The sequence below is a fragment of the Heptranchias perlo genome, chromosome 13 (genome assembly GCF_035084215.1).
Source record: "Heptranchias perlo isolate sHepPer1 chromosome 13, sHepPer1.hap1, whole genome shotgun sequence".
Lineage (NCBI taxonomy): Eukaryota > Metazoa > Chordata > Chondrichthyes > Hexanchiformes > Hexanchidae > Heptranchias > Heptranchias perlo.
The window spans coordinates 5,671,179-5,695,676 of NC_090337.1; the positions used below are offsets into that span (position 1 = coordinate 5,671,179).

The following is a 24,498-nucleotide window of genomic DNA, read 5'->3' on the forward strand; positions in this document are numbered from 1 at the left end:
AGACTGAAGACAAAGGTAGTGCTGACCTTTTGATTATCTCTTTTTCATTGGTATATGAGTTGAAGTATACAGGATCTTCCCTCATCTAATAAATGAGCTGTCAGAGGATTCTTCAAAGATTTGCAGAGATGTAGGTTAGTAGAGAAACAGTCATTGAGAAAGAAAAGCTTCGCAAGGATTCATAAAGGTGACTGATCTTGTTGGAAAGCATTCAACAAAGGCTGAAGATCCCAGGATAAAAGTGCTCATTGTTTCATGGTAACAGGAGTAAAACTAAGGGGGTATAGAATAGAGCTATCCCTGATTGCAAGTTTAAGGGAAAGATACACTTCCTAACCTGGCAACTTCAGGTTGATTGGCTTGGCTATAATGATTCCAGAGTTCATTGTAAAGAACTATCTTCTCTGCTCGATAATAAGAAACATGGGGTCAGCATGGGTTCATGAAAGAAAGGTCATGTCTTGACAAATTGAGCCAAGGTGTCAGCCGTGGCTCAGTGGGCAGCACTCTGGCCTCTGAGTCAGAAGATTGTGGGTTTGAGCCCCATTCCAGAGACTTGAGCGCATAATCCAGGCTGACACTCTCAGTGCCAACACTGAGGGAGTGCTGCACTGTCAGAGGTGCCATCTTTCGGATGAGACGTTAAACTGAAGCCCTGTCTGTCTTCTCAGGTGGATGTAAAAAATCCCATGGCACTATTGCAAAGAAGAGCAGGGGAGTTCTCCCTGATGTCCTGGGCCAGTATTTATCCCTCAACCAACCCCATCAAATAAAACACAGATTATCTGGTTGTTATCAAATTGCTGTTTGTGGGATCTTGCTGTATGCAAATTGGCTGCCACATTTCGTACATTGCAACACCACCTGCACGTTCCCCTCCAAGTCACACACCATCCTGACTTGGAAATATATCGCCGTTCCTTCATTGTCGGTGGGTCAAAATCCTGGAACTCCCTTCCTTAACAGCACTGTGGGAGAACCTTCACCACACGGACTGCAGCGGTTCAAGAAGGCGGCTCACCACCACCTTCTCAAGGGCAATTAGGGATGGGCAATAAATGCCGGCCTCGCCAGCGACGCCCACATCCCATGAACAAATAAAAAAAACCAGTGACTACACTTCAAAAGTGCATCATTGGTTGTAAAGCATTTGGGACGTCCTACGGTTGTGAAAGGCGCTATATAAATGCAAGTTCTTGTCATTTTTTCACTGTTGAAATGAAGACCCAACACACTCTTTTCTACATTCTCTCAATTTTCCCTTCATCTCTTCCTCCTATAATCTACAGGATGTTAAAAACCCACCGAACAGCTACTTTTGATTGATCTCATCAGCTCTCTTTATTATTTTGGGTCCTGGTGGTGAACTGTGCGTTATTCCTGGTACCAGGATGATTAACTGTGAGCTGACTTCATCAGCTCACACTGCCCCTTTAACACATACTATTGTACCTAGCCAGCTGATGAACAGGTGCAAATTTTGTAATTAGCGTTTGATATTTATGAGCACAAAATCATCGATAATGCCATAGCAACGAGTCACTTGCCGAGATTTGAAGACAGCAGACTCTCCAGGAGATGAATGCATCCTCTGAAAGGCAGGAATGTGCTCTTTTCATGTGTTTATCATCCCTTTTATTTAACCCTCATTTTTCACTGATGGATAAAGTGCAGCGTTTGTTTAACAGCAATTGCATTAATACAGCGCCTTTAACGTAATAAAACGTCCCCAAGGCGCTTCACAGGAGCGATTATCAAACAAAATTTGACACTGAGCCACATACGGAGGTATTAGGACAGGTCAAAGAGGTAGGTTTTAAGTAGCATCTTAAAGGAGGAGAGAGAGGTAGAGAGACGGAGAGGGTTAGGGAGGGAATTCCAGAGCTTAGGGTCTAGGCAGCTGAAGGCACGGCCGCCGATGGTGGAGCGATGATTTAAAGGGGCTCCACCTTCATTGGGAGGAAGAATAACTCTTTGTTTTTCTTAGCACAAGACACAATGTCGTAAACCGTATTGAGAAAAGCCACCTTGCAGTGAAAAACAGCGGCTTCTACCTCTTCTCCCCTCCGATCAGGAAAGGGTCCGATTCATTAACGAGCTAGTTTCATTCCGTGTAATAGGTCGGGATGAAAGACTGCTAAAGTCAGGTTCGGTCGACTCAAGCTGGTTAGCCAGCCAAACGTCGAGGCAATCGTGCGCATTAAGGGATCCTTTAAGAAGATTTGGCCGTAGCAGTCGCTACACAAACCTGGTGCAGGGACACTGCCCTCTCACAACTGGTTTGAAGTTTCAACAGAACATTACTTATAGAATCATAGAATCATAGAGCACAGAAGGAGGCCAATCAGCCTGTGACGGAGCTGATTCTCTGAAAGAGCTATCCAATTAGCACCTCCCCCCTGCTCTTTCCCCAGAGCCCTGCAATTTTTTTCCTTTTCAAGTATTTATCCAATTCCCTTTTGAAAGTTATTATTGAATCTGCTTCCACCGCCCTTTCAGGCAGCGCATTCCAGATCATAACAACTCGCTGCATAAAAAAATTTCTCATCTCCCCCCTGGCTTTTTGGCCAATTATTTTAAATCTGTGTCCTCTGGTTACCGACCCTCCTGCCAGTGGAAACGGTTTCTCCCCATCTACCCTATCAAACCCCTCATAATTTTGAACACCTCAATTAAATCTCCCCTTAACCTTCTCTGCTATAAGGAGAACAGCCCCAGCTTCTCCATTAACTGAAGTCCCTCATCCCTGGCACCATTCTAGCAAATCTCCTCTGCACCCTCTCCAAAACCTTGACATCCTTCCTAAAGTGTAATGCCCAGAATTGGACACAATACTCCAGCTGAGGCCTAACCAGTGATTTATAAAGGTTTACTTGTCATCTATAAAGTGCCACAGTTAATCCAATCATCATCATATGCTCATTAGATCCCTTGTTGCACGTCTTGACAACTTGCTATCTCCTTACACTTTCATATTGGACACCGCACCTCAGCATGGATATTTTGGCTTTGGAGGGGGTGCAGCGCACATTCATCAGAATGATGCCAGGGCTTAAAGGGTTAAATTATGAAGACAGATTGCCTAAACTAGACTTGTATTGCCTTGAGTTTAGAAGGTTGAGGGGTGAACTAATTGAGGAGTTTCAAATGATAAAGGGATCCTAAAGACACAGAGAAGCTATTCCCACTGATGTGGGGAAACCAGAACAAGGGGGCTCAATCTTTAAATTGGAGCTAGGCCATTTAGGAGTGAAAACAGGAGGCACTTCTTCACACAAAGGGTAGTGTAAACCTGGAACCCTCTCCCCCAAAAGACTGTGGATTTTCAAGGGTGAGATCGATAAGCCTATCAAGGGATATGGAACCAAGTCAGGTAAATGGAGTTAAGGTAAAGTGGAGATTTGATAGAGGTGTTCAAAATCATGAAGGGTCTGGACAGAGTAGGCAGAGAGAAACTGTTCCCATTGGCAGAAGGGTCAAGGAACAGATGGCATAGATTTAAGGTGATTGGCAAAAGAACCAAAGGCGATATGAAGAAAAAACTTTTTTACACAGCGAGAGGTTAGAATCTGGAATGCACTGCCCGAGGGGGTGGTGGAGGCAGATTCAATCGTGGCTTTCAAAAGGGAACTGGATAAGTACTTGAAAGGAAAAAAATTTGCAGGGCTACAGGGATAGGGCGGGGGAGTGGGACTAGCTGGATTGCACTTGCATAGAGCCGGCACAGACTCGATGGGCCGAATGGCCTCCTTCCGTGCTGTAACCATTCTATGATTATCAGCCATGATCTAATAGAATGGCAGAACAGGCTCGAGGGGCTGAATGGCCTTCTCCTGTCCCCACACTATAAACACCACAAAAAATGGGTGACAGATTAGACTCAAGGAGCAGCCAGCAGATCTTGAAAATAAATGAAATGACTTGTGCCGGATTCCTGGAGGTGGGTGAATGGAGACAGGGGGCTGCGATTGTGTTTAATGGGCCCTGACTATCGATTTCACTTTTCCTAAATTGACACAATTTCTGAATGAAATGTTATTAGCTTCACATCAGGAAAACAAACAGGAACCAAAATTAATGATCGAGGTAGATTCATTTGATGGGACAGTGTCAAGGGAGCTTTACTCGGTATCTAACCCGTGCTGTACCTGCCCTGGGAGTGTTTGATGGGACAGTGCAGAGGGAGCTTTGCAAACTCAGTGTGGGGTAGTTTCACCCCAGCCTCTACTGAGCACAGCACACCCTCCTCAGCCTCCACTAATAATGGGCTTTAACAAAGTTCATCAAAGAATTCGTTTTTTTTTGTTAAAGTACACTTTATTAGAACAAATGGTGGTGGTACCGTAGGTAAATCTAACCCGTGCTGTACCTGCCCTGGGAATGTTTGATGGGACAGTGTAGAGGGAGCTTTACTCTGTATCTAACCCGTGCTGTACCTGCCCTGAGAGTGTTTGATGGGACAGGGTAGAGGGAGCTTTACTCTGTATCTACCCTGTACTGTACCTGCCCTGGGAGTGTTTGATGGGACAGTGTAGAGGGAGCTTTACTCTGTATCTAACCTGTGCTGTACCTGCCCCGGGAGTGTTTGATGGGACAGTGTAGAGGGAGCTTTACTCTGTATCTAACCCGTGCTGTACCTGCCCCGGGAGTGTTTGATGGGACAGTGTAGAGGGAGCTTTACTCTGTATCTAATCCTGTACCTGCCCTGGGAGTGTTTGATGGGACAGTGTAGAGGGAGCTTTACTCTGTATCTAACCCTGTACCTGCCCTGGGAGTGTTTGATGGGACAGTGTAGAGGGAGCTTTACTCTGTATCTAACCCATGGTTTTTTGATGCCTGACCGGGTCCCTGAAATTCCTCAGTAATGACATCGTTTACCCGTTAATCCCCCCAAAATCTGAGAGGGTTTTAAAGTTTCCGGGACTGACAGAAACAGGTGGCCAACTACATTGTAGGGAATAATTTCTTCTGGTTATTCATGGCTTAATATGTCTGTTTAATAATTCTTTCTGCATTATTTGAACAGCCATTTGAACTCCTGCTTGTTAAAATAAAGAACAAAGAGCTGCAGAATTGTGAGCTACCGGAGGCAATTAAATCCCTGGAGCTTTCACAAAGAATTTTTTACAGTACAGAAACAGGCCATTCGGCCCAATTGGTCTATGCCGGTGTTTATGCTCCACACGAGCCTCCTCCCTGCTTTATCTCACCCTATCAACATATCCTGCTCTTCCTTTCTCCCTCATGTGTTTATCTAGCTTCCCGTTAAACACATCTACGCTATTCGCCTCAACCACTGCATGCGGTAGCGAGTTCCACATTGTAACCACTCTCCGGGCAAAGAATTTTCTCCTGAATTCCCGACTGGATTTATTAGTGACTATCTTATATTTATGGCCCTTAGTTTTGGACTCCCCCCACAAGAGGAAACATCTTCTCTACGTCTAGCCTATCGAATCCCTTCCTAATTTTAAAGACCTCTATCAGGTCACCCCTCAGCCTTCTTTTTTCAAGAGGAAAGAGCCCCAGCCTGTTCAGTCTTTCCTGATAGTTATAACCTTTCAGTTCTGGTATCATCTTTGTAAATCTTTTTTGCACCTTCTCCAGTGCCTCTTGCTTGGTTGAAGGGTGGAAGGGTTGGGCTGCACAGGGAGAGTCTGACAGATGTGTAGCTTGATCCTAGAAAGTACAGTTGCCAGAGTGCGTGAACATACGTTAATATGTTTATATGATATTTCTTTGCACACTATTTTAGCACAAGTATTAACCCTTTTGCTGCCACAAACCATTGTTGAAGCAGAGAAAAGAAAGAACCTGCATTTGTATAGCGCCTTTCACAACCTCAGGACGTCCCAAAGCACTTTGCAGCAAATTAAGTACTTTTGAAGTGTAGTCACTGTGGTAATGTAGGAAACACGGCAGCCAAATTGAGCACAGCAAGATCCCACAAACAGCAATGTGATAATGATCAGATCATTTGTTTTAGGTGTAGGTTGAGGGATAAACATTGGCCAGGACACCGGGAGAACACCGGGGGGCTGCAGGAGGGGGGGTGCTGCAGGAGAAGGGAAGCTGCAGGAGGTGGGGGGCTACGGGAGAAAGGGGCTACAGGAGAGGGGGGCTGCGGGAGAGGGGGGCTGCGGGAGAGAGGGGGCTGCGGGAGAGGGGGGCTGCGGGAGGGGAGGCTGCGGGAGAGAGGGGGCTGCGGGAGGGGAGGCTGCGGGAGAGAGGGGGGTTGCGAGAGAGGGGGCTGCAGGAGAGGGGGCCGCAGGAGAGGGGGGCTGCGGGAGAGAGGGAGGCTGCGGGAGAGGGGAGGCTGCGGGAGAGGGGAGGCTGCGGGAGAGAGGGGAGGCTGTGGGAGAGGGGAGGCTGCGGGAGAGAGGGGGGGCGGCGGGAGAAAGGGGGCTGCGGGAGGGGAGGTCTGTGAGAGAGGGGGTCTGCGGGAGAGGGGGCCTGCGGGAGAGGGGAGTCTGCAGGAGAGGGGGGCTGCAGGAGAGGGGAGGCTGCGGGAGGGAGGGGAGGCTGCGGGAGAGGGGAGGCTGCGGGAGAGGGGAGGCTGCGGGAGAGGGGAGGCTGCGGGAGAGGGGAGGCTGCGGGTGAGGGGAGGCTGCGGGAGAGGGGAGGCTGCGGGAGAGGGGAGGCTGCGGGAGGGAGGGGAGGCTGTGGGAGAGGGGAGGCTGTGGGAGAGAGGATGCTGCAGCCAATACGCTGCAACACAAGAAGTTTTTCAGCTGTGATTTATGTGCAAATTTTTAAAATATATTATATATTTTGTTTGTGGGAGGCATGCTCAGTGACTCGAATAATTTCACTGACTCGGGGATTACATTGTGCACATATCATTCACTCCCTTCACCACCGGCGCACCGTGACTGCAGTGTATACCATCCACAGGATGCACTGCAGCAACTCACCAAGGCTTCTTCGACAGCACCTCCCAAACCCGCGACCTCTACCACCTAGAAGGACAAGGGCAGCAGGTGCATGGGAACACCATCAGTGGCACATTCCCCTCACCGTCCCGACTTGGAAATATATCGCCGTTACTTCATCGTCGCTGGGTCGAAATCCTGGAACTCCCTCCCTAACAGCACTGTGGGAGAACCTTCACCACACGGACTGCAGCGGTTCAAGAAGGCGGCTCACCATCACCTTCTCAAGGGGCAATTAGGGATGGGCAATAAATGCCGGCCTCGCCAGCGACGCCCACATCCCAAGAATGAATTTTTTTTTAAATATAGCCACACCGCTAAATCTTTCAGCGATGGTGATGTTCCTTTAAGATCTTTGTACCCAGCAACACAGTGAATTGCTCACATCAGCTCCAACTCTAAAGGATTGTGCAACAAATGTTTTTGCGTTGAACAAGCAACTGAAGGCTCTCAGTGACATAAGTTTATTAGGAGCCAAGGCCAATTTAACTCATTCTAGTGTCACACGGCAGTTATATAAACAGTCCAATCTTCCGTTCATATGTCAGAACATCCTTAGGTACAATGAGACACATATTTTGAGGTCCTAAATGTTGTCATGGTTATGGGTGTCAGCCTTGGCTTAGTGGTGTAGGTTCAACTCCAGAGATTTGAGCACATAATCGAGGCTGACACCTCCCAGGACAGTACTGGGGAAGTGCTGCACTGTCAGAGGTGCCGTCTTTTGGATGAAAAGTTAAACCTATGCCCCGTCTGCCCTCTCAGGGGGATGTAAAAGATCCCAAGGCACTACTTCAAAGAAGAGCAGGGGAGTTCTCCCCAGTGTCATGGTCAATGTTTACCCCTCAATCAACATCACTAAAAGCAGATTATCTGGGCATTATCACATTGCTGTTTGTGGGATCTTGCTGTGCGCAAATTGGCTGCTGTGTTTCCTACATTACAACAGTGACTACACTTTGAATCGGCTGTGAAGCGCTTTGGGACATCCTGAGGTCGTGAAAGGCGCTATATAAATGCAGGTTCCTTTCTTTCTCTCCCCCCAACAGCTTTCTCTTACCCAACATCTTCACTGTCTGCTTGTTGTTCTTCTCCCTGCTGTTGATGTTCGGTCTGATGGACTCTCTTTTCCGTCTCCACAGCTTTCTCCCTATTAGGCTGTAGAGAATCGAAAGGCAGAAGACAGGCAGGAAAAAGAAGATGCTGGACACCCATACCATGATGTTCAGAAGCCCCGACTTGACCGCGTACTCGGTGGCCTTGCACTCGTTGGTCAGTAAGGGGTCGGTTCCGTTGGTGTACTCGACCCCAACCAAGACAAAGATGGGCCCAGCGCTGAGAAAGGCCACTGACCAGAGGAAAAAGATGATCCCTTTGACCCTGCCCTTGGTGATGACCACTTTGGCCTTGAGCGGGAAGCAGATGGCGAAGTATCTCTCCACACTCAGTGCCGTGATATTGAGGATCGTGGAGTAAGTGCAGCTCTCACTGACAAACTGGAACAGCTTGCAGAGCAACCCGCCAAAGTTCCAGGGTTTGTACTGCCAAACCCTGTACAAGTCCAGGGGCATACACAGGAAAATGAAGAGGTCTGAGAAGGCCATGCTGGACAGGTAGAAGTTGGTTGTGGTTCTCATGTCTTTGAACTTTGACACAATCAAGATAGTCATGATGTTGCCGCTTAGCCCAATCAATGCCAGCAGAATGCAGGTTACAGTTATCCCGATCAAGATGGGAATCGGGAAGAGGTTGGCCAGGTCGTCATCATAATCCCCGAAGTAGTCAAACTGATCGTGGCTGCAGTTTTCTGTGCAGTTCAACTTGTCGGAGTGGTTGGACATGGCGGATTTGCTAGGGTGTGGGGCTGAGGTCGTTGTGAGAAACTCTGCCTGCAATGTCAGACTCCGAGTGATGGTTAGCAGAGCCTCTCACCATCTCAGCACCCAAGGGAGACAGGACAACGCAGCCGACTTAACGGGGGAAGCGTGGAATCCTCCCCAATCCCAGGGCTGGGAAATTCTTCAGCCCACATTCCACCTGCAGAGGGTCAGAGGGAGATGACCATTAGGACCTGGTGCAGTACAAATCCAACTAGTGACCTGGTCTGCTGTGCATCGCATGTCACTCTCTGTCTCTCTGCATCACTCATTATCTCTCTCTCCACTCTGCATCTTTTTCTTCCTATCTTTTTGCATTTCTTTCTTTCACTCCCCCTTTCTTTCTCTGCACCTATCTCTTTCTCTTTCTACCTTTTTCTTTTCTCTGCATACGTTTATTCCTCTTTTTCCCTCTATCTCCTTTTCTTTCTCCCTCTCATTCTTTCTCTTCTCTCGCTCACTCCCTATCCCCTTTCTCTCTGCAGGTCTATATTATTGCATATCCATCTATGCCTCTGTCTATAATTTTATTGCATTTATGTATAATTGCAAGTTCGTTCGCTCGTATCTCTCCGTCTATCTATATCTCTCTACCTCTCAATCTATCCATCTCTATCTCCCTCTCTGTTATTTTCCTTTTTGTCACACCGTTCATTCATTTTATTTTTAAATCCCATTCATCCCTCCACCCTCTCCCACTCCCGGGACCCGGAATCGGACCCGCTCCCATTCCTGGGATCCGAACCCACTCCCACTCCCGGGACCTGAACCCTCTCCCGCTCCCAATCCCGGACCCGCTCCCATTCCGGTGAGGGAGCTCCAGCCTCCTCCCTGGGCTCTGTACCCTATCGGACCGCTCGAGTAGAAAATCCCTGCAATTCCCACAACTTCTTATTTACAAAAAAAAAATCTGATCATGAAATTAAACAAATCCTGAACAGAGTCAGGGCTGAAGTTACATCCCCACTGATAGGGAGAGAGAGAGAGAGGGAGAAAAACCAGAGAGAGGGAAGGAGACAGAAGGAGAGGGAGAGAGAGAGAAACACAGAGCAATGGATAGAGAGACCAGACCAGACTCAGAGAGAAACACCGGGGGAGACAGAGAAGGGAAGACAGAAATAGAGGTCGAGAGAGACCCAGAGAGAGATAGAAACACAAAGAGAGTCAGAGAAAAAGAAAGAGATACAGAGGAAGACAGAAAGAAAGGCAGAGAGAGATGGGGAAAGACAGAGAGTGAAAGAATTAGAGACAAAGATGGAGACAGACCCAGATATGCAGAGAGAAAGACACAGACAGAGACCCAGAGTAAGAAAGAGGCAGGGTCCCAAAACCGAGAGAAACACTAAGAGAAAGAAAAACAAGTGAAAGACAAAGAGACAAAGCAAGATATACAGACAGGGAGGGAGCGAGACAGACAGACAGAGAGGGTGATACAGGGAGGGAGAGAGACAGACAGACAGAGAGGGTGATACAGGGAGGGTAAGAGACAGACAGACAGAGAGGGTGATACAGGGAGGGAGACAGACAGACAGACAGAGAGGGTGATACAGGGAGGGAGAGAGACAGACAGACAGAGAGGGTGATACAGGGAGGGAGAGAGAGAGACAGACAGAGAGGGTGATACAGGGAGGGAGAGAGAGAGACAGACAGAGAGGGTGATACAGGGAGGGAGAGAGGCAGACAGACAAAGAGAGTGATACGGGGAGGGTGAGAGACAGACAGACAGACAGAGAGAATGATACAGGGAGGGTGAGAGACAGACAGACAGAGAGAGTGATACAGGGAGGGTGAGAGACAGACAGACAGAGAGAGTGATACAGGGAGGGAGAGAGAGAGACAGACAGAGAGAGTGATACAGGGAGGGTGAGAGACAGACAGACAGAGAGAGTGATACAGGGAGGGTGAGAGACAGACAGACAGAGAGGGTGATACAGGGAGGGTGAGAGACAGACAGACAGAGAGGGTGATACAGGGAGGGTGAGAGACAGACAGAGAGGGTGATACAGGGAGGATGAGAGACAGACAGAGAGGGTGATACAGGGAGGGTGAGAGACAGACAGAGAGGGTGATACAGGGAGGGTGAGAGACAGACAGAGAGGGTGATACAGGGAGGGTGAGAGACAGACAGAGAGGGTGATACAGGGAGGGTGAGAGACAGACAGAGAGGGTGATACAGGGAGGGTGAGAGACAGACAGAGAGGGTGATACAGGGAGGGTGAGAGACAGACAGAGAGGGTGATACAGGGAGGGTGAGAGACAGACAGAGAGGGTGATACAGGGAGGGTGAGAGACAGACAGAGAGGGTGATACAGGGAGGATGAGAGACAGACAGACAGAGAGCGACTTACTGCAAAGCCCAAACTCTGCTCAGTTTCATTGCTGTAACAAATGAAGTAAACAAACTGGAGCAATAATCAGATAGTAAGCAACTGTAATAAAAATAATAGCAATAATCAAACAGCAATGGAATAATTGTAATAAACAAGAATAATAAATAAAGTAACTGATCAAATGATAAACTTTTTGATAAAAGTTAAAATCAAACATCGAAAAAGCAACAAACAAGCAGCAATAATTAAATAGTAAATACCTCAAATCATCTGTGCTGCCATTAATGATAAACTAATCCCTTGTGCTGAAGTAGGAAAGATTGTTTTAACCTTTTATCCAGATTTTAACTGGCTTTGTGCAATAGTTGATCCAGTTTACTGCGTTCACTCTGGGTGGGAACGGGAATCCATTAAAACACTAAACAAACGCCTGGTTTTTTTTTGTGTGAAATTGTCAGTCTGCGAGAATCACGACGGAAAGTGAGTGAAGCAGGACCAGAGTCTCGTACCCCTCACCGATAAGCATCGAGCACTAGCCCAGCTACAGCCTGTCTTGGGAGAGGCAGTCCCTGACTGATAGGTTCCCCACTAACTCACACACAGATTCAGAGAGAGAGAGAGAGGAGAAAGCCACAGTGCAAAGGAAGTGTCTGATTATAAATCCTGGGGAGCAGGTCTGAGCAGGATAGAAGCTGAGGGGGGGGGGACACACACTGTTAAATGGATTGTTTCTCTCATTGGTGAAATGACTGGGGATATACAGACTATTTCTACGAGGTTTTATAAAAGGCAGGTCTTAAATATATAAGGTTACTGCAGCTGTTAACCCTGATCCTATCGACGGGCCTCCCAGTTCCCCCAATTTTAACCCCAATGCCACAAGCACACACACATACAGTCACAGAGACATACAGGCAGTCAGAGATAGCTTTCCACAAACACACACGCAAACAGACATTTACCCCACCCCCGATTTTAACCTAACCCGCCCGGCGGGAACAGGGCGAGCTCGAGTCGGATGCTCATTTTACACCCCACCCGAGTTTACACTCAATTGAAGTCAATACATGCAGACATAGTTATACATATATACAGTCATAGAGAGACTCAGTCACACACGCACACAGACAATCACACACATACACACGTACAGTCTTAAAGAGATACAGTCACACACACACAGTCACACATAAACACAAATATACAGTCATACATTTTTTTTTGTTCATTCATGGGATGTGGGCGTCGTTGGCGAGGCCGGCATTTATTGCCCATCCCTAATTGCCCTTGAGAAGGTGGCGGTGAGCCGCCTTCTTGAACCGCTGCAGTCCGTGTGGTGAAGGTTCTCCCACAGTGCTGTTAAGGAAGGGAGTTCCAGGATTTTGACCCAGCAACGATGAAGGAACGGTGATATATTTCCAAGTCGGGATGGTGTGTGACTTGGAGGGGAACGTGCAGGTGGTGTTGTTCCCATGTGTCTGTTACCCTTGTCCTTCTAGTTGGTAGAGGTCATGGGTTTGTGAGGTGCTGTTGAAGAAGCCTTGGCGAGTTGCTGCAGTGCATCCTGTGGATGGTACACACTGCAGCCACTGTGCGCCGGTGGTGAAGGGAGTGAATGTTTAGGGTGGTGGATGGGGTGCCAATCAAACGGGCTGCTTTGTCCTGGATGGTGTCGAGCTTCTTGAGTGTTGTTGGAGCTGCACTCATCCAGGCAAGTGGAGAGTATTCCATCACACCCCTGACTTATGCCTTGTAGTGGATGATGTGGAGATGCCGGTGATGGACTGGGGTTGACAATTGTAAACAATTTTACAACACCAAGTTATAGTCCAGCAATTTTATTTTAAATTCACAAGCTTTCGGAGGCTACCTCCTTCCTCAGGTGAACGATGTGTAGATGGTGGAAAGGCTTTGGGGAGTCAGGAGGTGAGTCACTCGCCGCAGAATACCCAGCCTCTGACCTGCTTTTGTAGCCACGGTATTTATATGGCTGGTCCAGTTAAGTTTCTGGTCAATGGTGACCCCCAGGATGTTGATGGTGGGGGATTCGGTGATGGTAATGCCGTTGAATGTCAAGGGGAGGTGGTTGGACTCTCTCTTGTTGGAGATAGTCATTGCCTGGCACTTGTCTGGTGCGAATGTTACTTGCCACTTATCAGCCCAAGCCTGGATGTTGTCCAGGTCTTGCTGCATGCGGGCCCGGACTGCTTCATTATCTGAGGGGTTGCGAATGGAACTGAACACTGTGCAACCATCAGCGAACATCCCCATTTCTGACCTTATGATGGAGGGAAGGTCATTGATGAAGCAGCTGAAGATGGTTGGGCCTAGGTCACTGCCCTGAGGAACTCCCACAGCAATGTCCTGGAGCTGAGATGATTGGCCTCCAACAACCACTACCATCTTCCTTTGTGCTCGGTATGACTCCAGCCACTGGAGAGTTTTCCCCCGATTCCCATTGACTTCAATTTTACTAGGGCTCCTTGGTGCCACACTCGATCAAATGCTGCCTTGATGTCAAGGGCAGTCACTCTCACCTCACCTCACATGCACAGACTGACACATTCACAGTCACAATCACACAGTCATACACACAGTCACAGTCATACAGATGTACAGTCTCACACACAGACATACAGTCATAGAGAGATAGTCACACACACACAGAGACACAGTCACACATAAATAGATATACAGTCACACACTTAATCACAGTCATACAGATGTACAGTCTCACACACATGCAGACATACAGTCATAGAGAGATAGTCACACACACACACAGACACAGTCACACATAAATAGATATACAGTCACACACTTAATCACGGTCATACAGATTTACAGTCACACACAGTCACTCATATAGATATACAGTCACACACAAGTCATAGAGAGATAGTCACACACACAGAGACACAGTCACACTTAAATATAAAAATACAGTCACACGCATACACACAATCACAGTCATACAGATACAGAGACACGCACACACATAAAGACATACATACAGTCAGAGAGATGGAGTCACACACACACAGATATACACATATACATATATATATATATATACGGACAATTACACACAGAAATATAGGTGCAGATATACATTCAAGCATACACAGAGACCTCGACACACATTTGTGTGATAAATATTGGCCCCACTCTCAGGTACACACTCGCACACAGAGTCATAGGCACTTTCTGTTATGGACTGGCTGCATGTCAGACCCCACTAGTGGGGAGATGCCTTGGAAAATTTACCCCCACAAAATCGTCTGCAAATGCACATGTGCTCATCTCCACCAGAGACCCCGGGTTTACCCGGCGAGTATCTGAGCCGTACAGACAGGAGGGTCCCAGATTCCATCCCCAGTCTGGTGCTGACCCAGCTGATCTCAGTCAGACCGCTGTAGTGCCACTGTAATTGACCTCGGGCGTTGTGTGTCGGCAGCATCGGGATCAGCTCTGATGCCCCATGCAGTTGAATAGCCCACTGACACTAACTGTCGAGATTGACACAGAAAGACCAGCCACTCGACTGCCACCAGCGCACATGGGGGTGCCACATCCCATGCGGGGCGGGGGTGGGGGGCGCTCATTGTGTAACAAGAGAGGATGGGAAGAAAGTTATCGAGGAAAAATGGCATGCACACACAACAGTGGAGTTCAGACGAGCTTCACAAAATAAGTAGCCTGACACTCCCGGTCCCAGTACCAAGGGAGTACTGCACTGTCGGAGGTGCCGTCTTTCAGATGAGACTTATAAACCGTGGCACCGTCTGCCCTCTCAGGTGGACGTAAAAGGTCCCAGGGTACAATTTCGAAGAAGGGGAGTTCTCCCCGGTGTCTTGGGCCAATATTTATCCCTCAACCAACATCGCTAAAGAAAAACAGATTATCTGGTCGTTATCACATTGCTGTTTGTGGGATCTTGCTGTGCGCAAATTGGCTGCCACGTTTCCTACATTACAACAATGACTACTCTTCAAAAACTACTTCATTGGCTGTAAAGCACTTTGGGACATCCTGAGGTGGTGAAAGACGCTTTAGAAATGCAAGAAATTATTATTATTTTATTGTTATAAACATACAGGCAACAGCTGCCACCTGAGACACCATTAAATGAAAACAGCGACCGCTCCACTGTACAGAAACATGCAAACACCTTATTAAAGAACTAAATAAAACCTTACAGAGATAACACTCACTGACTTCCAGTTACAATCCACATTTATCAATGTCTCAGGCACAGCCAGTCCCAGAAATTAATCTGCTGAGGTCAGCAGAGTTGGGGTATGAATGCATTCGATTAAAGTGTAATACTGCGTCTATGTGTCTGGATTTTTCATTCAGACAGAGACCCTAAGTTTCAATTCAAACATTGCAGTCGCTCCACGGAGTTTCTTTATTACTAAGTATACTCATATTTAAAAATGATGGATTTAGATCACAGTTTACGATCGAAAGCAGAGCGTCTGTTTTATACAACTATAACTTGCATTTATATAGCGCCGTTAACATAGTAAAACGTCCCAAGGCGCTTCGCAGGAGTATAAATCAATCAAAATTTGACACCGAGCCACAAAAGCTTGGACAAAGAGGTGGGTTTTAAGGAGCGTCTTAAAGGAGGAGAGAGAGGTAGAGAGGGGGAGAGGTTTAGGGAGGGAATTTCAGAATTTAGGGCCCAGGCAGCTGAAGGCACGGCCGCCAGTGGTGGGGTGGAAGAAATCAGGGATGTACAAGAGGCCAAAATTGGAGGTATGCAGAGATCTCAGAGGGTTGTAGGGCTGGAGGAGGTTACAGAGCTAGGGAAGGGGCGAGGCTATAACGGGATATGAACACAAGGATGAAAATTTAAAATCGAGGTGTTGCCGGATCGGGAGTCAAGGTAGGTCAGCGAGCGCAGGGGGTGATGGGTGAACGGGACTTGGCGCGAGTTAGGATACGGGCAGCAGAATTTTGGATGAGCTCCCTCTGCAGTGTCCCATCAAACTCCCAGGGCAGGTACAGCATGGGTTAGATACAGAGTAAAGCTCCCTCTGCACTGTCCCATCAAACTCCCGGGGCAGGTACAGCACGGGTTAGATACAGAGTAAAGCTCCCTCTGCACTGTCCCATCAAACACTCCCAGGGCAGGTACAGCATGGGTTAGATACAGAGTAAAGCTCCCTCTACACTGTCCCATCAAACTCCCAGGGCAGGTACAGCATGGGTTAGATACAGAGTAAAGCTCCCTCTACACTGTCCCATCAAACTCCCAGGGCAGGTACAGCATGGGTTAGATACAGAGTAAAGCTCCCTCTACACTGTCCCATCAAACTCCCAGGGCAGGTATAGCACGGGTTGGATACAGAGTAAAGCTCCCTCTACACTGTCCCATCAAACTCCCAGGGCAGGTATAGCACGGGTTGGATACAGAGTAAAGCTCCCTCTACACTGTCCCATCAAACACTCCCAGGGCAGGTACAGCACGGGTTAGATACAGAGTAAAGCTCCCTCTACACTGTCCCATCAAACTCCCAGGGCAGGTACAGTACGGGTTGGATACAGAGTAAAGCTCCCTCTACACTGTCCCATCAAACTCCCAGGGCAGGTACAGCACGGGTTAGATACAGAGTAAAGCTCCCTCTGTACTGTCCCATCAAACACTCCCAGGGCAGGTACAGTACGGGTTAGATACAGAGTAAAGCTCTGGGAAATCAGTGGATGTAGTATATTTGGATTTTCAAAAGGCATTTGACAAGTTGCGAAAGTTGTTACACAAGATAAGGGCTCATGGAGTTGGGGGTAATATATTAGCATGGATAGAGGATTGGGTTAAAAGACAGTAGGAATAACAGGTCATTTTCAGGTTGACAGGCTGTATGTAACTAGTGGGGTGCCGCAAGGATCAGTGCTTGGGCCTCAGCTATTTACAATCTATATTAATGACTTAGATGAAGGAACCGAGCGTAATGTATCCAAGTTTGCTGACGATACAAAGCTTGGTGGGAAAGTAAGCAGTTAGGAGGACACAAAGAGTCTGCAAAGGGATATAGACAGATTAAATGAGTGGGCAAGAAGGTGACAGATGGAGCATAATGTGGGGAAATGTGAGGTTATTCACTTCGGTAGGAAGAATTGAAAAACAGAATAATTTTTAAATGGTGAGAAACTATTCAATGTTGGTGTCCAGAGAGATTTGGGTGTCGTCGTACAAGAAACACAGAAAGTTAACATGCAGGTACAGCAAGCAATTAGGAAAGCAAATGGCATTTTGGCCTTTATTGCAAGGGGGTTGGAGTACAAGAGTAAGGAAGTTTTGTTGCAACTATATAGGGCTTTGGTGAGACCACACCTGGAGTACTGTGTACAGTTTTGGTCTCCTTACCTAAGGAAGGATATACTTGCTTTAGAGGCGGTGCAACAAAGGTTCACTAGATTGATTCCTGGCATGAGAGGGTTGTCCGATGAGGAGAGATTGAGTAGAATGGGCCTATGCTCTCTGAAGTTTAGAAGAATGAGAGGTGATCTCATTGAAACATATAAGATTCTGAGGTGGCTTGACAGGGTAGATGCTGAGAGGCTGTTTCCCCTGGCTAGAGAGTCTAGAACTAGGGAGCATAGTCTCAGGATAAAGGTTCGACCATTTAGGACTGAGATGAGGAGAAATTTCTTCACTCAGAGGATTGTGAATCTTTGGAATTCTCTACCCCAGGTGGCTGTGGACGCTCAGTCGGTGAGTATATTCAAGGCTGAGATCAATAGATTTTTGGACTCTAAGTTAATCAAGGGTTATGGGGATCGGGCGGGAAAGTGGAGTTGAGATTGAAGATCAGCCACGATCTGATTGACTGGCGGAGCAGGCTCGAGGGGCCGTATGGCCTACTCCTGTTATGTTCTCTACACTGACCCATCAAACATGTCTGTGACATATTTCCAATCTGCACACCAGCCATCCTCTGGCCTCTTTGAGTGATGATGTGGAGATGCCGGTGATGGAGTGGGGTGGACAAATGTAAGGAATCTTACATTTACATATAACCTGGTGTTGTAAGACTCTTTGAGTGAGACTGCCAGTAAATGCTGTTGCGCTGTGGACCCAGACCCAGTGCTGATTGGTGGGTAGAGAGATAGAGACTGCCCCCAGACTGATTTCACGTAGGATCTTACAGTCAGCCGAAGGAGATTTAACCCCGATTTTAACTCGGGGCGACTGGCGCACATGAAGCCTTTTCGGGCTCACCAACGTGAGGCCCAGGCCATTTTAACTCCAGGGCGTGATTTAAATTGACCAGCTTTATATCCAATCCCACATCTGTCGGCCCTCCACACTGACCTTTTGAACATCGTTCCCTCCCCTTTCACTCTAACATTGGCAGCAGAATCTTCAACCCACCTCAGGCCCACTCTTTCTGGAACTCCCTCTCCAAACCTTCAACAACCTTCTCAAACCTTGTCTTGTTGAAGTTGTACAAGACATTAGTAAGGCCACACTTGGAATACTGTGTACAGTTCTGGTCACCCTATTATAGAAAGGATATTATTAAACTAGAAAGAGTGCAGAAAAGATTTACTAGGATGCTACCGGGACTTGATGGTTTGACTTATAGGGAGAGGTTGGATAGACTGAGACTTTTTTCCCTGGAGAGTAGGAGGCTTAGGGGTGATCTTATAGAAGTCTATAAAATAATGAGAGGCATAGATAAGGTAGATAGTCAAAATCTTTTCCCAAAGGTAGGGGAGTCTATAACGAGGGGGCATAGATTTAAGGTGAGAGGGGAGAGATACAAAAGGGTCCAGAGGGGCAATTATTTCACTCAAAGGGTGGTGAGTGTCTGGAACGAGCTGCCAGAGGCAGTAGTAGAGGCGGGTACAATTTTGTCTTTTAAAAAGCATTTGGACAGTTACATGGGTAAGATGGATATAGAGGGATATGGGCCAAGTGCAGGCAATTGGGACTAGCTTAGTGGTATAAACTGGGCGACATGGACCTGTTGGGCCGAAGGGCCTGTTTCCATGTTGTGAACTTCTATGATTCTATGATTCTAACCCCGTCTCTTTGCCCAAGCCTTCAGGCGCCTCTCCTAACTCTCCCACCATGACTGGCGTCCATTCCTTTTATCAAATTTTTTCTATCTCCCCCCCCCTCCCAGCCTTGTGAATCGCCTTGATTCAGATCAGCCATGATCCAATTGAATGGTGGAACAGGCTTGAGGGGCTGAATGGCCTCCTGCTGTTCCGATAGTCCTATTTCCTATAGAAACGCAAGCTCCGATTGTGTCTGGAACAAAATGATACTGAGTTATTTTATGACTTGTCCTTCCTCAAACTAAATTTGCCAGACACGTATTTATGAATTAATAAACAATAAACATCCCAGGAAGGATATATTGGCGTTGGAGGGAGTGCAGCGCAGATTCACCAGAACGATACCGGGGCTAAAAGGGTTAAATTATGAGGACAGGTTGCATAAATTCGGCTTGTATTCCTTTGAGTATAGAAGATTAAAGGATGATCTAATTCAGGTGTTTAAGATGATTAAAGGATTTGATAGAGTAGATGGAGAGAAACTATCTCCTCTGGTTGGGGGGAGTCCAGAATGAGGTCGTATAATCTTAAAATTAGAGCTGGGCCGTTCAGGGGTGAAATCAGGAAGCACTTCTTCACACAAAGGGGAGTGGAAATCTGGAACTCTCTCCCCCAAAAGGCTGTGGATCCTGGGGGTCAATTGAAATTTTCAAGACTGAGATCGATAGATATTTGTTGGGTAAGGGCATCGAGGGATATGGGGCAAAGGGGGGTAAATGGAGTTGAGGCGCAGATCAGCCATGATCCAATAGAATGGCGGAACAGGCTCGAGGGGCTGAATGGCCTCCTCCTGTTCCTGTGTAAGACATTGAATCCCCTGTAAAGCATTTAAGTGGAGACTAGGAGAAGGTAAAATGGCTTGAAATGGTATTACTATCAGACAATAGGATTTTAAATCGATTCGTGTACTACCAGCACAGACAGGCAGTTTGATAATCGGGGGTGGGGGGGAGGAGAGAAGGGGGAGGAGGAGGAGGGGGAATGGAACAGCTCCTCAATGAAGCCGAGATGGCAGAGACAGGTTAAAGGGAAGGGCAGGGGATAGGAGGTGGGGAGGGGTACCGCAGAATGAGCGGCAGTGGGAAAAAGGGTTTTTGTGGGGCTTCTCCTGGTCCCATGGGTATCCTTGCAGCAGCTTACCTGCAGCTTATCTACAGCTTACCTGCAGCTTATCTACAGCTTATCTGCAGCTTATCTACAGCTTACCTACAGCTTGCCTGCAGCTTACATTGAATGATACAGCACAAAAGAAGGCCATTGGGCTCATCGTGCCTGTGCTGGCTCTTTGAAAGAGCTATCCAATTAGTCCCACTCTCCCCTGCTCTTTCCCCATAGCTCTGCAAATTTTTCCCCTTCAAGTATTTATCCAATTCTCTTTTGAAAGTTATTATTGAATCTGCTTCCACCGCCCTTTCAGGCAGCGCATTCCAGATCATCACAACTCACGACGTAAATTTTTTTTTCCTCATGTCATCTTTGGTTCTTTTGCCACTCACCTTAAATCTGTGTCCTCTGGTTACTGACCCTCCCTCCAGTGGAAACAGTTTCTCCTTATTTACTCTATCAAGACCCTGCATGATTTTGAACACCTCTATCAAATCTTCCCTAAACTTCTCCGGTCGCTCCACATAACTGAAGTCCCTCATCCCAGGAACCATTCTAGTAAATCTCTTCTGCACCCTCTCTAAGGCCTTGACATCCTTCCTAAAGTCTGGTTTCCAGAATTGAACAGCTGAGGCCTAACCAGTGTTTTATAAAGGTTTAGCATAACTTCCTTGTTTTTGTACTCCATACCTCTATTAATAAAGCCCAGTATCCCATATTTTTAACAGCCTTCTCAACCTGTCCTGCCACCTTCAAAGATTTATGTACATACACCCCCAGGTCTCTCTGTTCCTGCACTCCCTTTAAAATTGCACCATTTAGTTTATATTGCCTCTCCTCATTCTTCCTACCAAAATGTATCACATCACACTTCTCTACAGTTTACCTACAGACCCCCAGGTCACTCAGCTAAGAGCATCAAGGAAGGATTACTGATTCAACCGCTCTGCGTTCAGTTCCAGTCAGCGAGGCTTACTGCAGGACCATATGTATGTCACAGGAACCCAATGTTCATATATTAAGTAGGGTCACACCTGTTTCACACGGGTGTTTCAAATGGCAGCTGGCCGCACGTCAGCGGGAACGGAACGATAAGTTCCGCGCCTCAATTTTCCACGCGTTATCGTCACATTCCCTCCCGGAGTAGGGGACTGTAAATCAGCCTTCCCCACCCCCCCGGCCCCCCGCCCCCAAGTGTGTGAAGGGGTGAGGAAAGGCAAGCATGGCAAACTGGCAGAGCGGAGCAGGCTTCAGCCACCCAGGAGTCTGTCAGAAGACACAAGCAGGTCAAGACACAAGAGTGAAGGCCACTTCATCTGCACAGTGTTGCTCGGGGTGAGGGGATTAGATGAGGCAGTTAACAGTTGAAGAGCTAGCACCAGCACAGATGTGGTGGGCCAAATGGCCACCTTCAGTGCTGTCAATTCTATGGGGACAACATCGTCCTTTGGGTGGTGACACATTCCGGGCAATAGCGAATCGGCACCTTGATTTTAAAATTCTCGTCCTCGTTTTCCAATCCCTCCATGCCCTCGCCCCTCCCTATCTCTGTAACCTCCTCCAGCCCTCCAGCCCTCCGAGATCTCTGCGTCCCTCCAATTCCGGCCTCTTGCACATCCCCGATTTTAATCGCTCCACCATTGGCGGCCGTGCCTTCAGCTGCCTAGGCCCTAAGCTCTGGAATTCCCTCCCTAAACCTCTCCGCATCTCTCTCCTCCTTAAAGTTGCTCCTTAAAACCTACCTCTTTGACCAAGCTTTTGGTCACCTGTCCTAATATCTCCTTATGTGGCTCGGTGCCAAATTCTGTCTGATTTACGCTCCTATGAGGCGCCTTGGGATGTTTTACTACGTTAAAGGCGCTGTATAAATGCAAGTTGTTATTGTTTTACACACTGTCCGACTTCAATGGAAAGGAAATCCAACAGGATGTAAAGTTGGTGGCCGATTCACTGGTGCCCGCATTGCACTAACGCCCAAAACCAATTCCCCCCTCCGATGTCAGCAAGCTCTCAACCAAGGAATGGGGGAGATCAACGGGGGGAAGGGGAACGGTGCGTGATGTAAAACAGGCGGCCGGTTCACTATCACCAACATTGCACTACTGACCAAAGGCCGATTTCACCCCCTCACTCTCTTGGCTCACTCATGAAAAGTGAGCCCCCAATCACCTGGGCAGTTACGCCTCGGGGAGCAGTCAGCACCTACAGGAGAAGTGGAGAGAAAACAGGCCAAATAAAAGAAAGGATGGGCCCAAAACATTGGCTACTCCATGTTTCTGAATGATTTGTTATATTATTTCTGATATTCAGCAGCTTTTGTAAAATATTTTGATCGCCGTTCAGTTTCAGATGCTGACACTGTTTAAATTGGCTTTCAAGAAATCACTGTACAAATTATAGGTTAGAATGTTTTTAGTCTTACACTGCCACTTACTGGCAGGTGTGTGACACTCTCAGTCTCTGTGTGTGTGACACTCTCAGTCTCTTGTGTGACACTGTCAGTCTGTGTGTGTGACACTCTCAGTACCTGTTTGTGTGATACTGTCAGTCTCTGTGTGTGTGACACACAGTCTCTGTGTGACACGGTCTGTCTCTGTGTGTGACCCTGTCAGTCTCTGTGTGTGACTGTCAGTCTCTGTGTGTGTGACACTCTCAGTGCCTGTGTGTGACACTGTCAGTCTCTGTGTGTGACAGTGCCAGAGCCTGTGTGTGACACTGTCAGTCTCTGTGTGACACTCTCAGTGCCTGTGTGTGTGTGACACTGTCAGTCTCTTTGTATGACACTCTCAGTCTCTGTGTGTTTGATGCTGACAATCTGTGTGTGTGTGACACTGTCAGTCTGTGTGTGTGTGTGTGTGTGTGTGCGCGTGTGTGACTGTCTCTGTGTAACTTGCGAATGCTTGCACTTTCCAGCAGGGGTCACTGATAGCGATCTGAAGTGGGAATCCTGCCTGATTAATTCCTCTCCCAGTTGTCGCACCCCGGCTCCCTCTCCGACCGAGACCACCCTGTTCATCACAGCCCAATGACCTCTTGTGTTAGATCAGTCATGGAACATAGGAATATAGGAAACATAGGAACAGGAGAAGGCCATTTAGCCCCTCGAACTTGTTCCGGCATTCAATGAGATCATGGTTGATCTGTGACCTAACTCCATATACCCGCCTTAGCCCCATATCCCTTAATACCTTTTGATGAACAAAAATCTATCAACCTCAGATTTAAAATTAACAATTGAGCTAGCATCAACTGCCGTTTGCGGAAGAGAGTTCCAAACTTCTACCACCCTTTGTGTGTAGAAGTGTTTCCTAACTTCACTCCTGAAAGTCCTGGCTCTGATTGTTAGTCTATGTCCCCTAGTCCTAGAGTCCCCAACCAGCGGAAATAGTTTCTCTCTATCTACCCTATCAGTTCCCCTTAATATCTTGAAAGCTTCGATCAAATCAGACCTCAATCTTCTAAATTCCAGGGAATACAACCCTAGTTTGTGTAATCTCTCCTCGTTATTTAACCCTTGGAGTCCAGGTATCATTCTAGTAAATCTTCGCTGCACTCCCTCCAAGGCCCATATATCCTTCCTAAGGTGCGGTGCCCAGAACTGAACACAGTACTCCAGGTGTGGTCTAACCAGGGCTTTATATAACTGCAGCATAACTTCTACCTCCTTGTATTCTTGATGCCTTAACAAACTTTCTTAGATTCCTTGAACGCATATTGAAGTCAGGAAGCTCCTGCAGTATCACTGCTGGGCCACTTGTTAACAAGTATATCGGCCGTTCCTTCATTGTCGCTGGGTCAAAACCCTGGAACCCCCTAATCTAACAGCACTGTGGGAGCACCTTCACCACACGGACTGCAGCGGTTCAAGAAGGCGGCTCACCACCACCTTCTCAAGGGGCAACGAGGGATAGGCAATAAATGCCGGCCTTGCCAGCAACGCCCACATCCCAAGAATGAATGAGAAAAATTTGGCTGTAAATTTTAACTTTGAAACAGGTGAACTTGTGTCTGTGTATGAACATCAAGCGAGGGCAGTGTCGGACTCAGCTATAACGCGTCACCACACACCAATAGCCCAGCAACGCCCATCGAGGTCACAGCGAGGAGTGACTATTGGATCAAGAACCTTTGTGTTCCCACGTGGTTTCGGGGAACGGGATGAAAAGATTGGAAGGGAAA

At 47.5% G+C, this 24,498-nt stretch overlaps 1 protein-coding gene across 1 annotated transcript in view; it reads right to left on the reverse strand.

Moving 5' to 3' along the window:
* Positions 1-8,955, reverse strand: part of ghsra (growth hormone secretagogue receptor a) — a 30,047-nt gene extending 21,092 nt beyond the window's left edge. The window contains exon 1 of the mRNA XM_067994544.1: positions 7,993-8,955. Within this exon, the coding sequence (XP_067850645.1) occupies positions 7,993-8,773 (781 nt within the window). The 5' untranslated portion in view covers positions 8,774-8,955. The remainder of the gene's footprint in view (positions 1-7,992) is intronic.
* Positions 8,956-24,498: the final 15,543 nt, after the last annotated feature.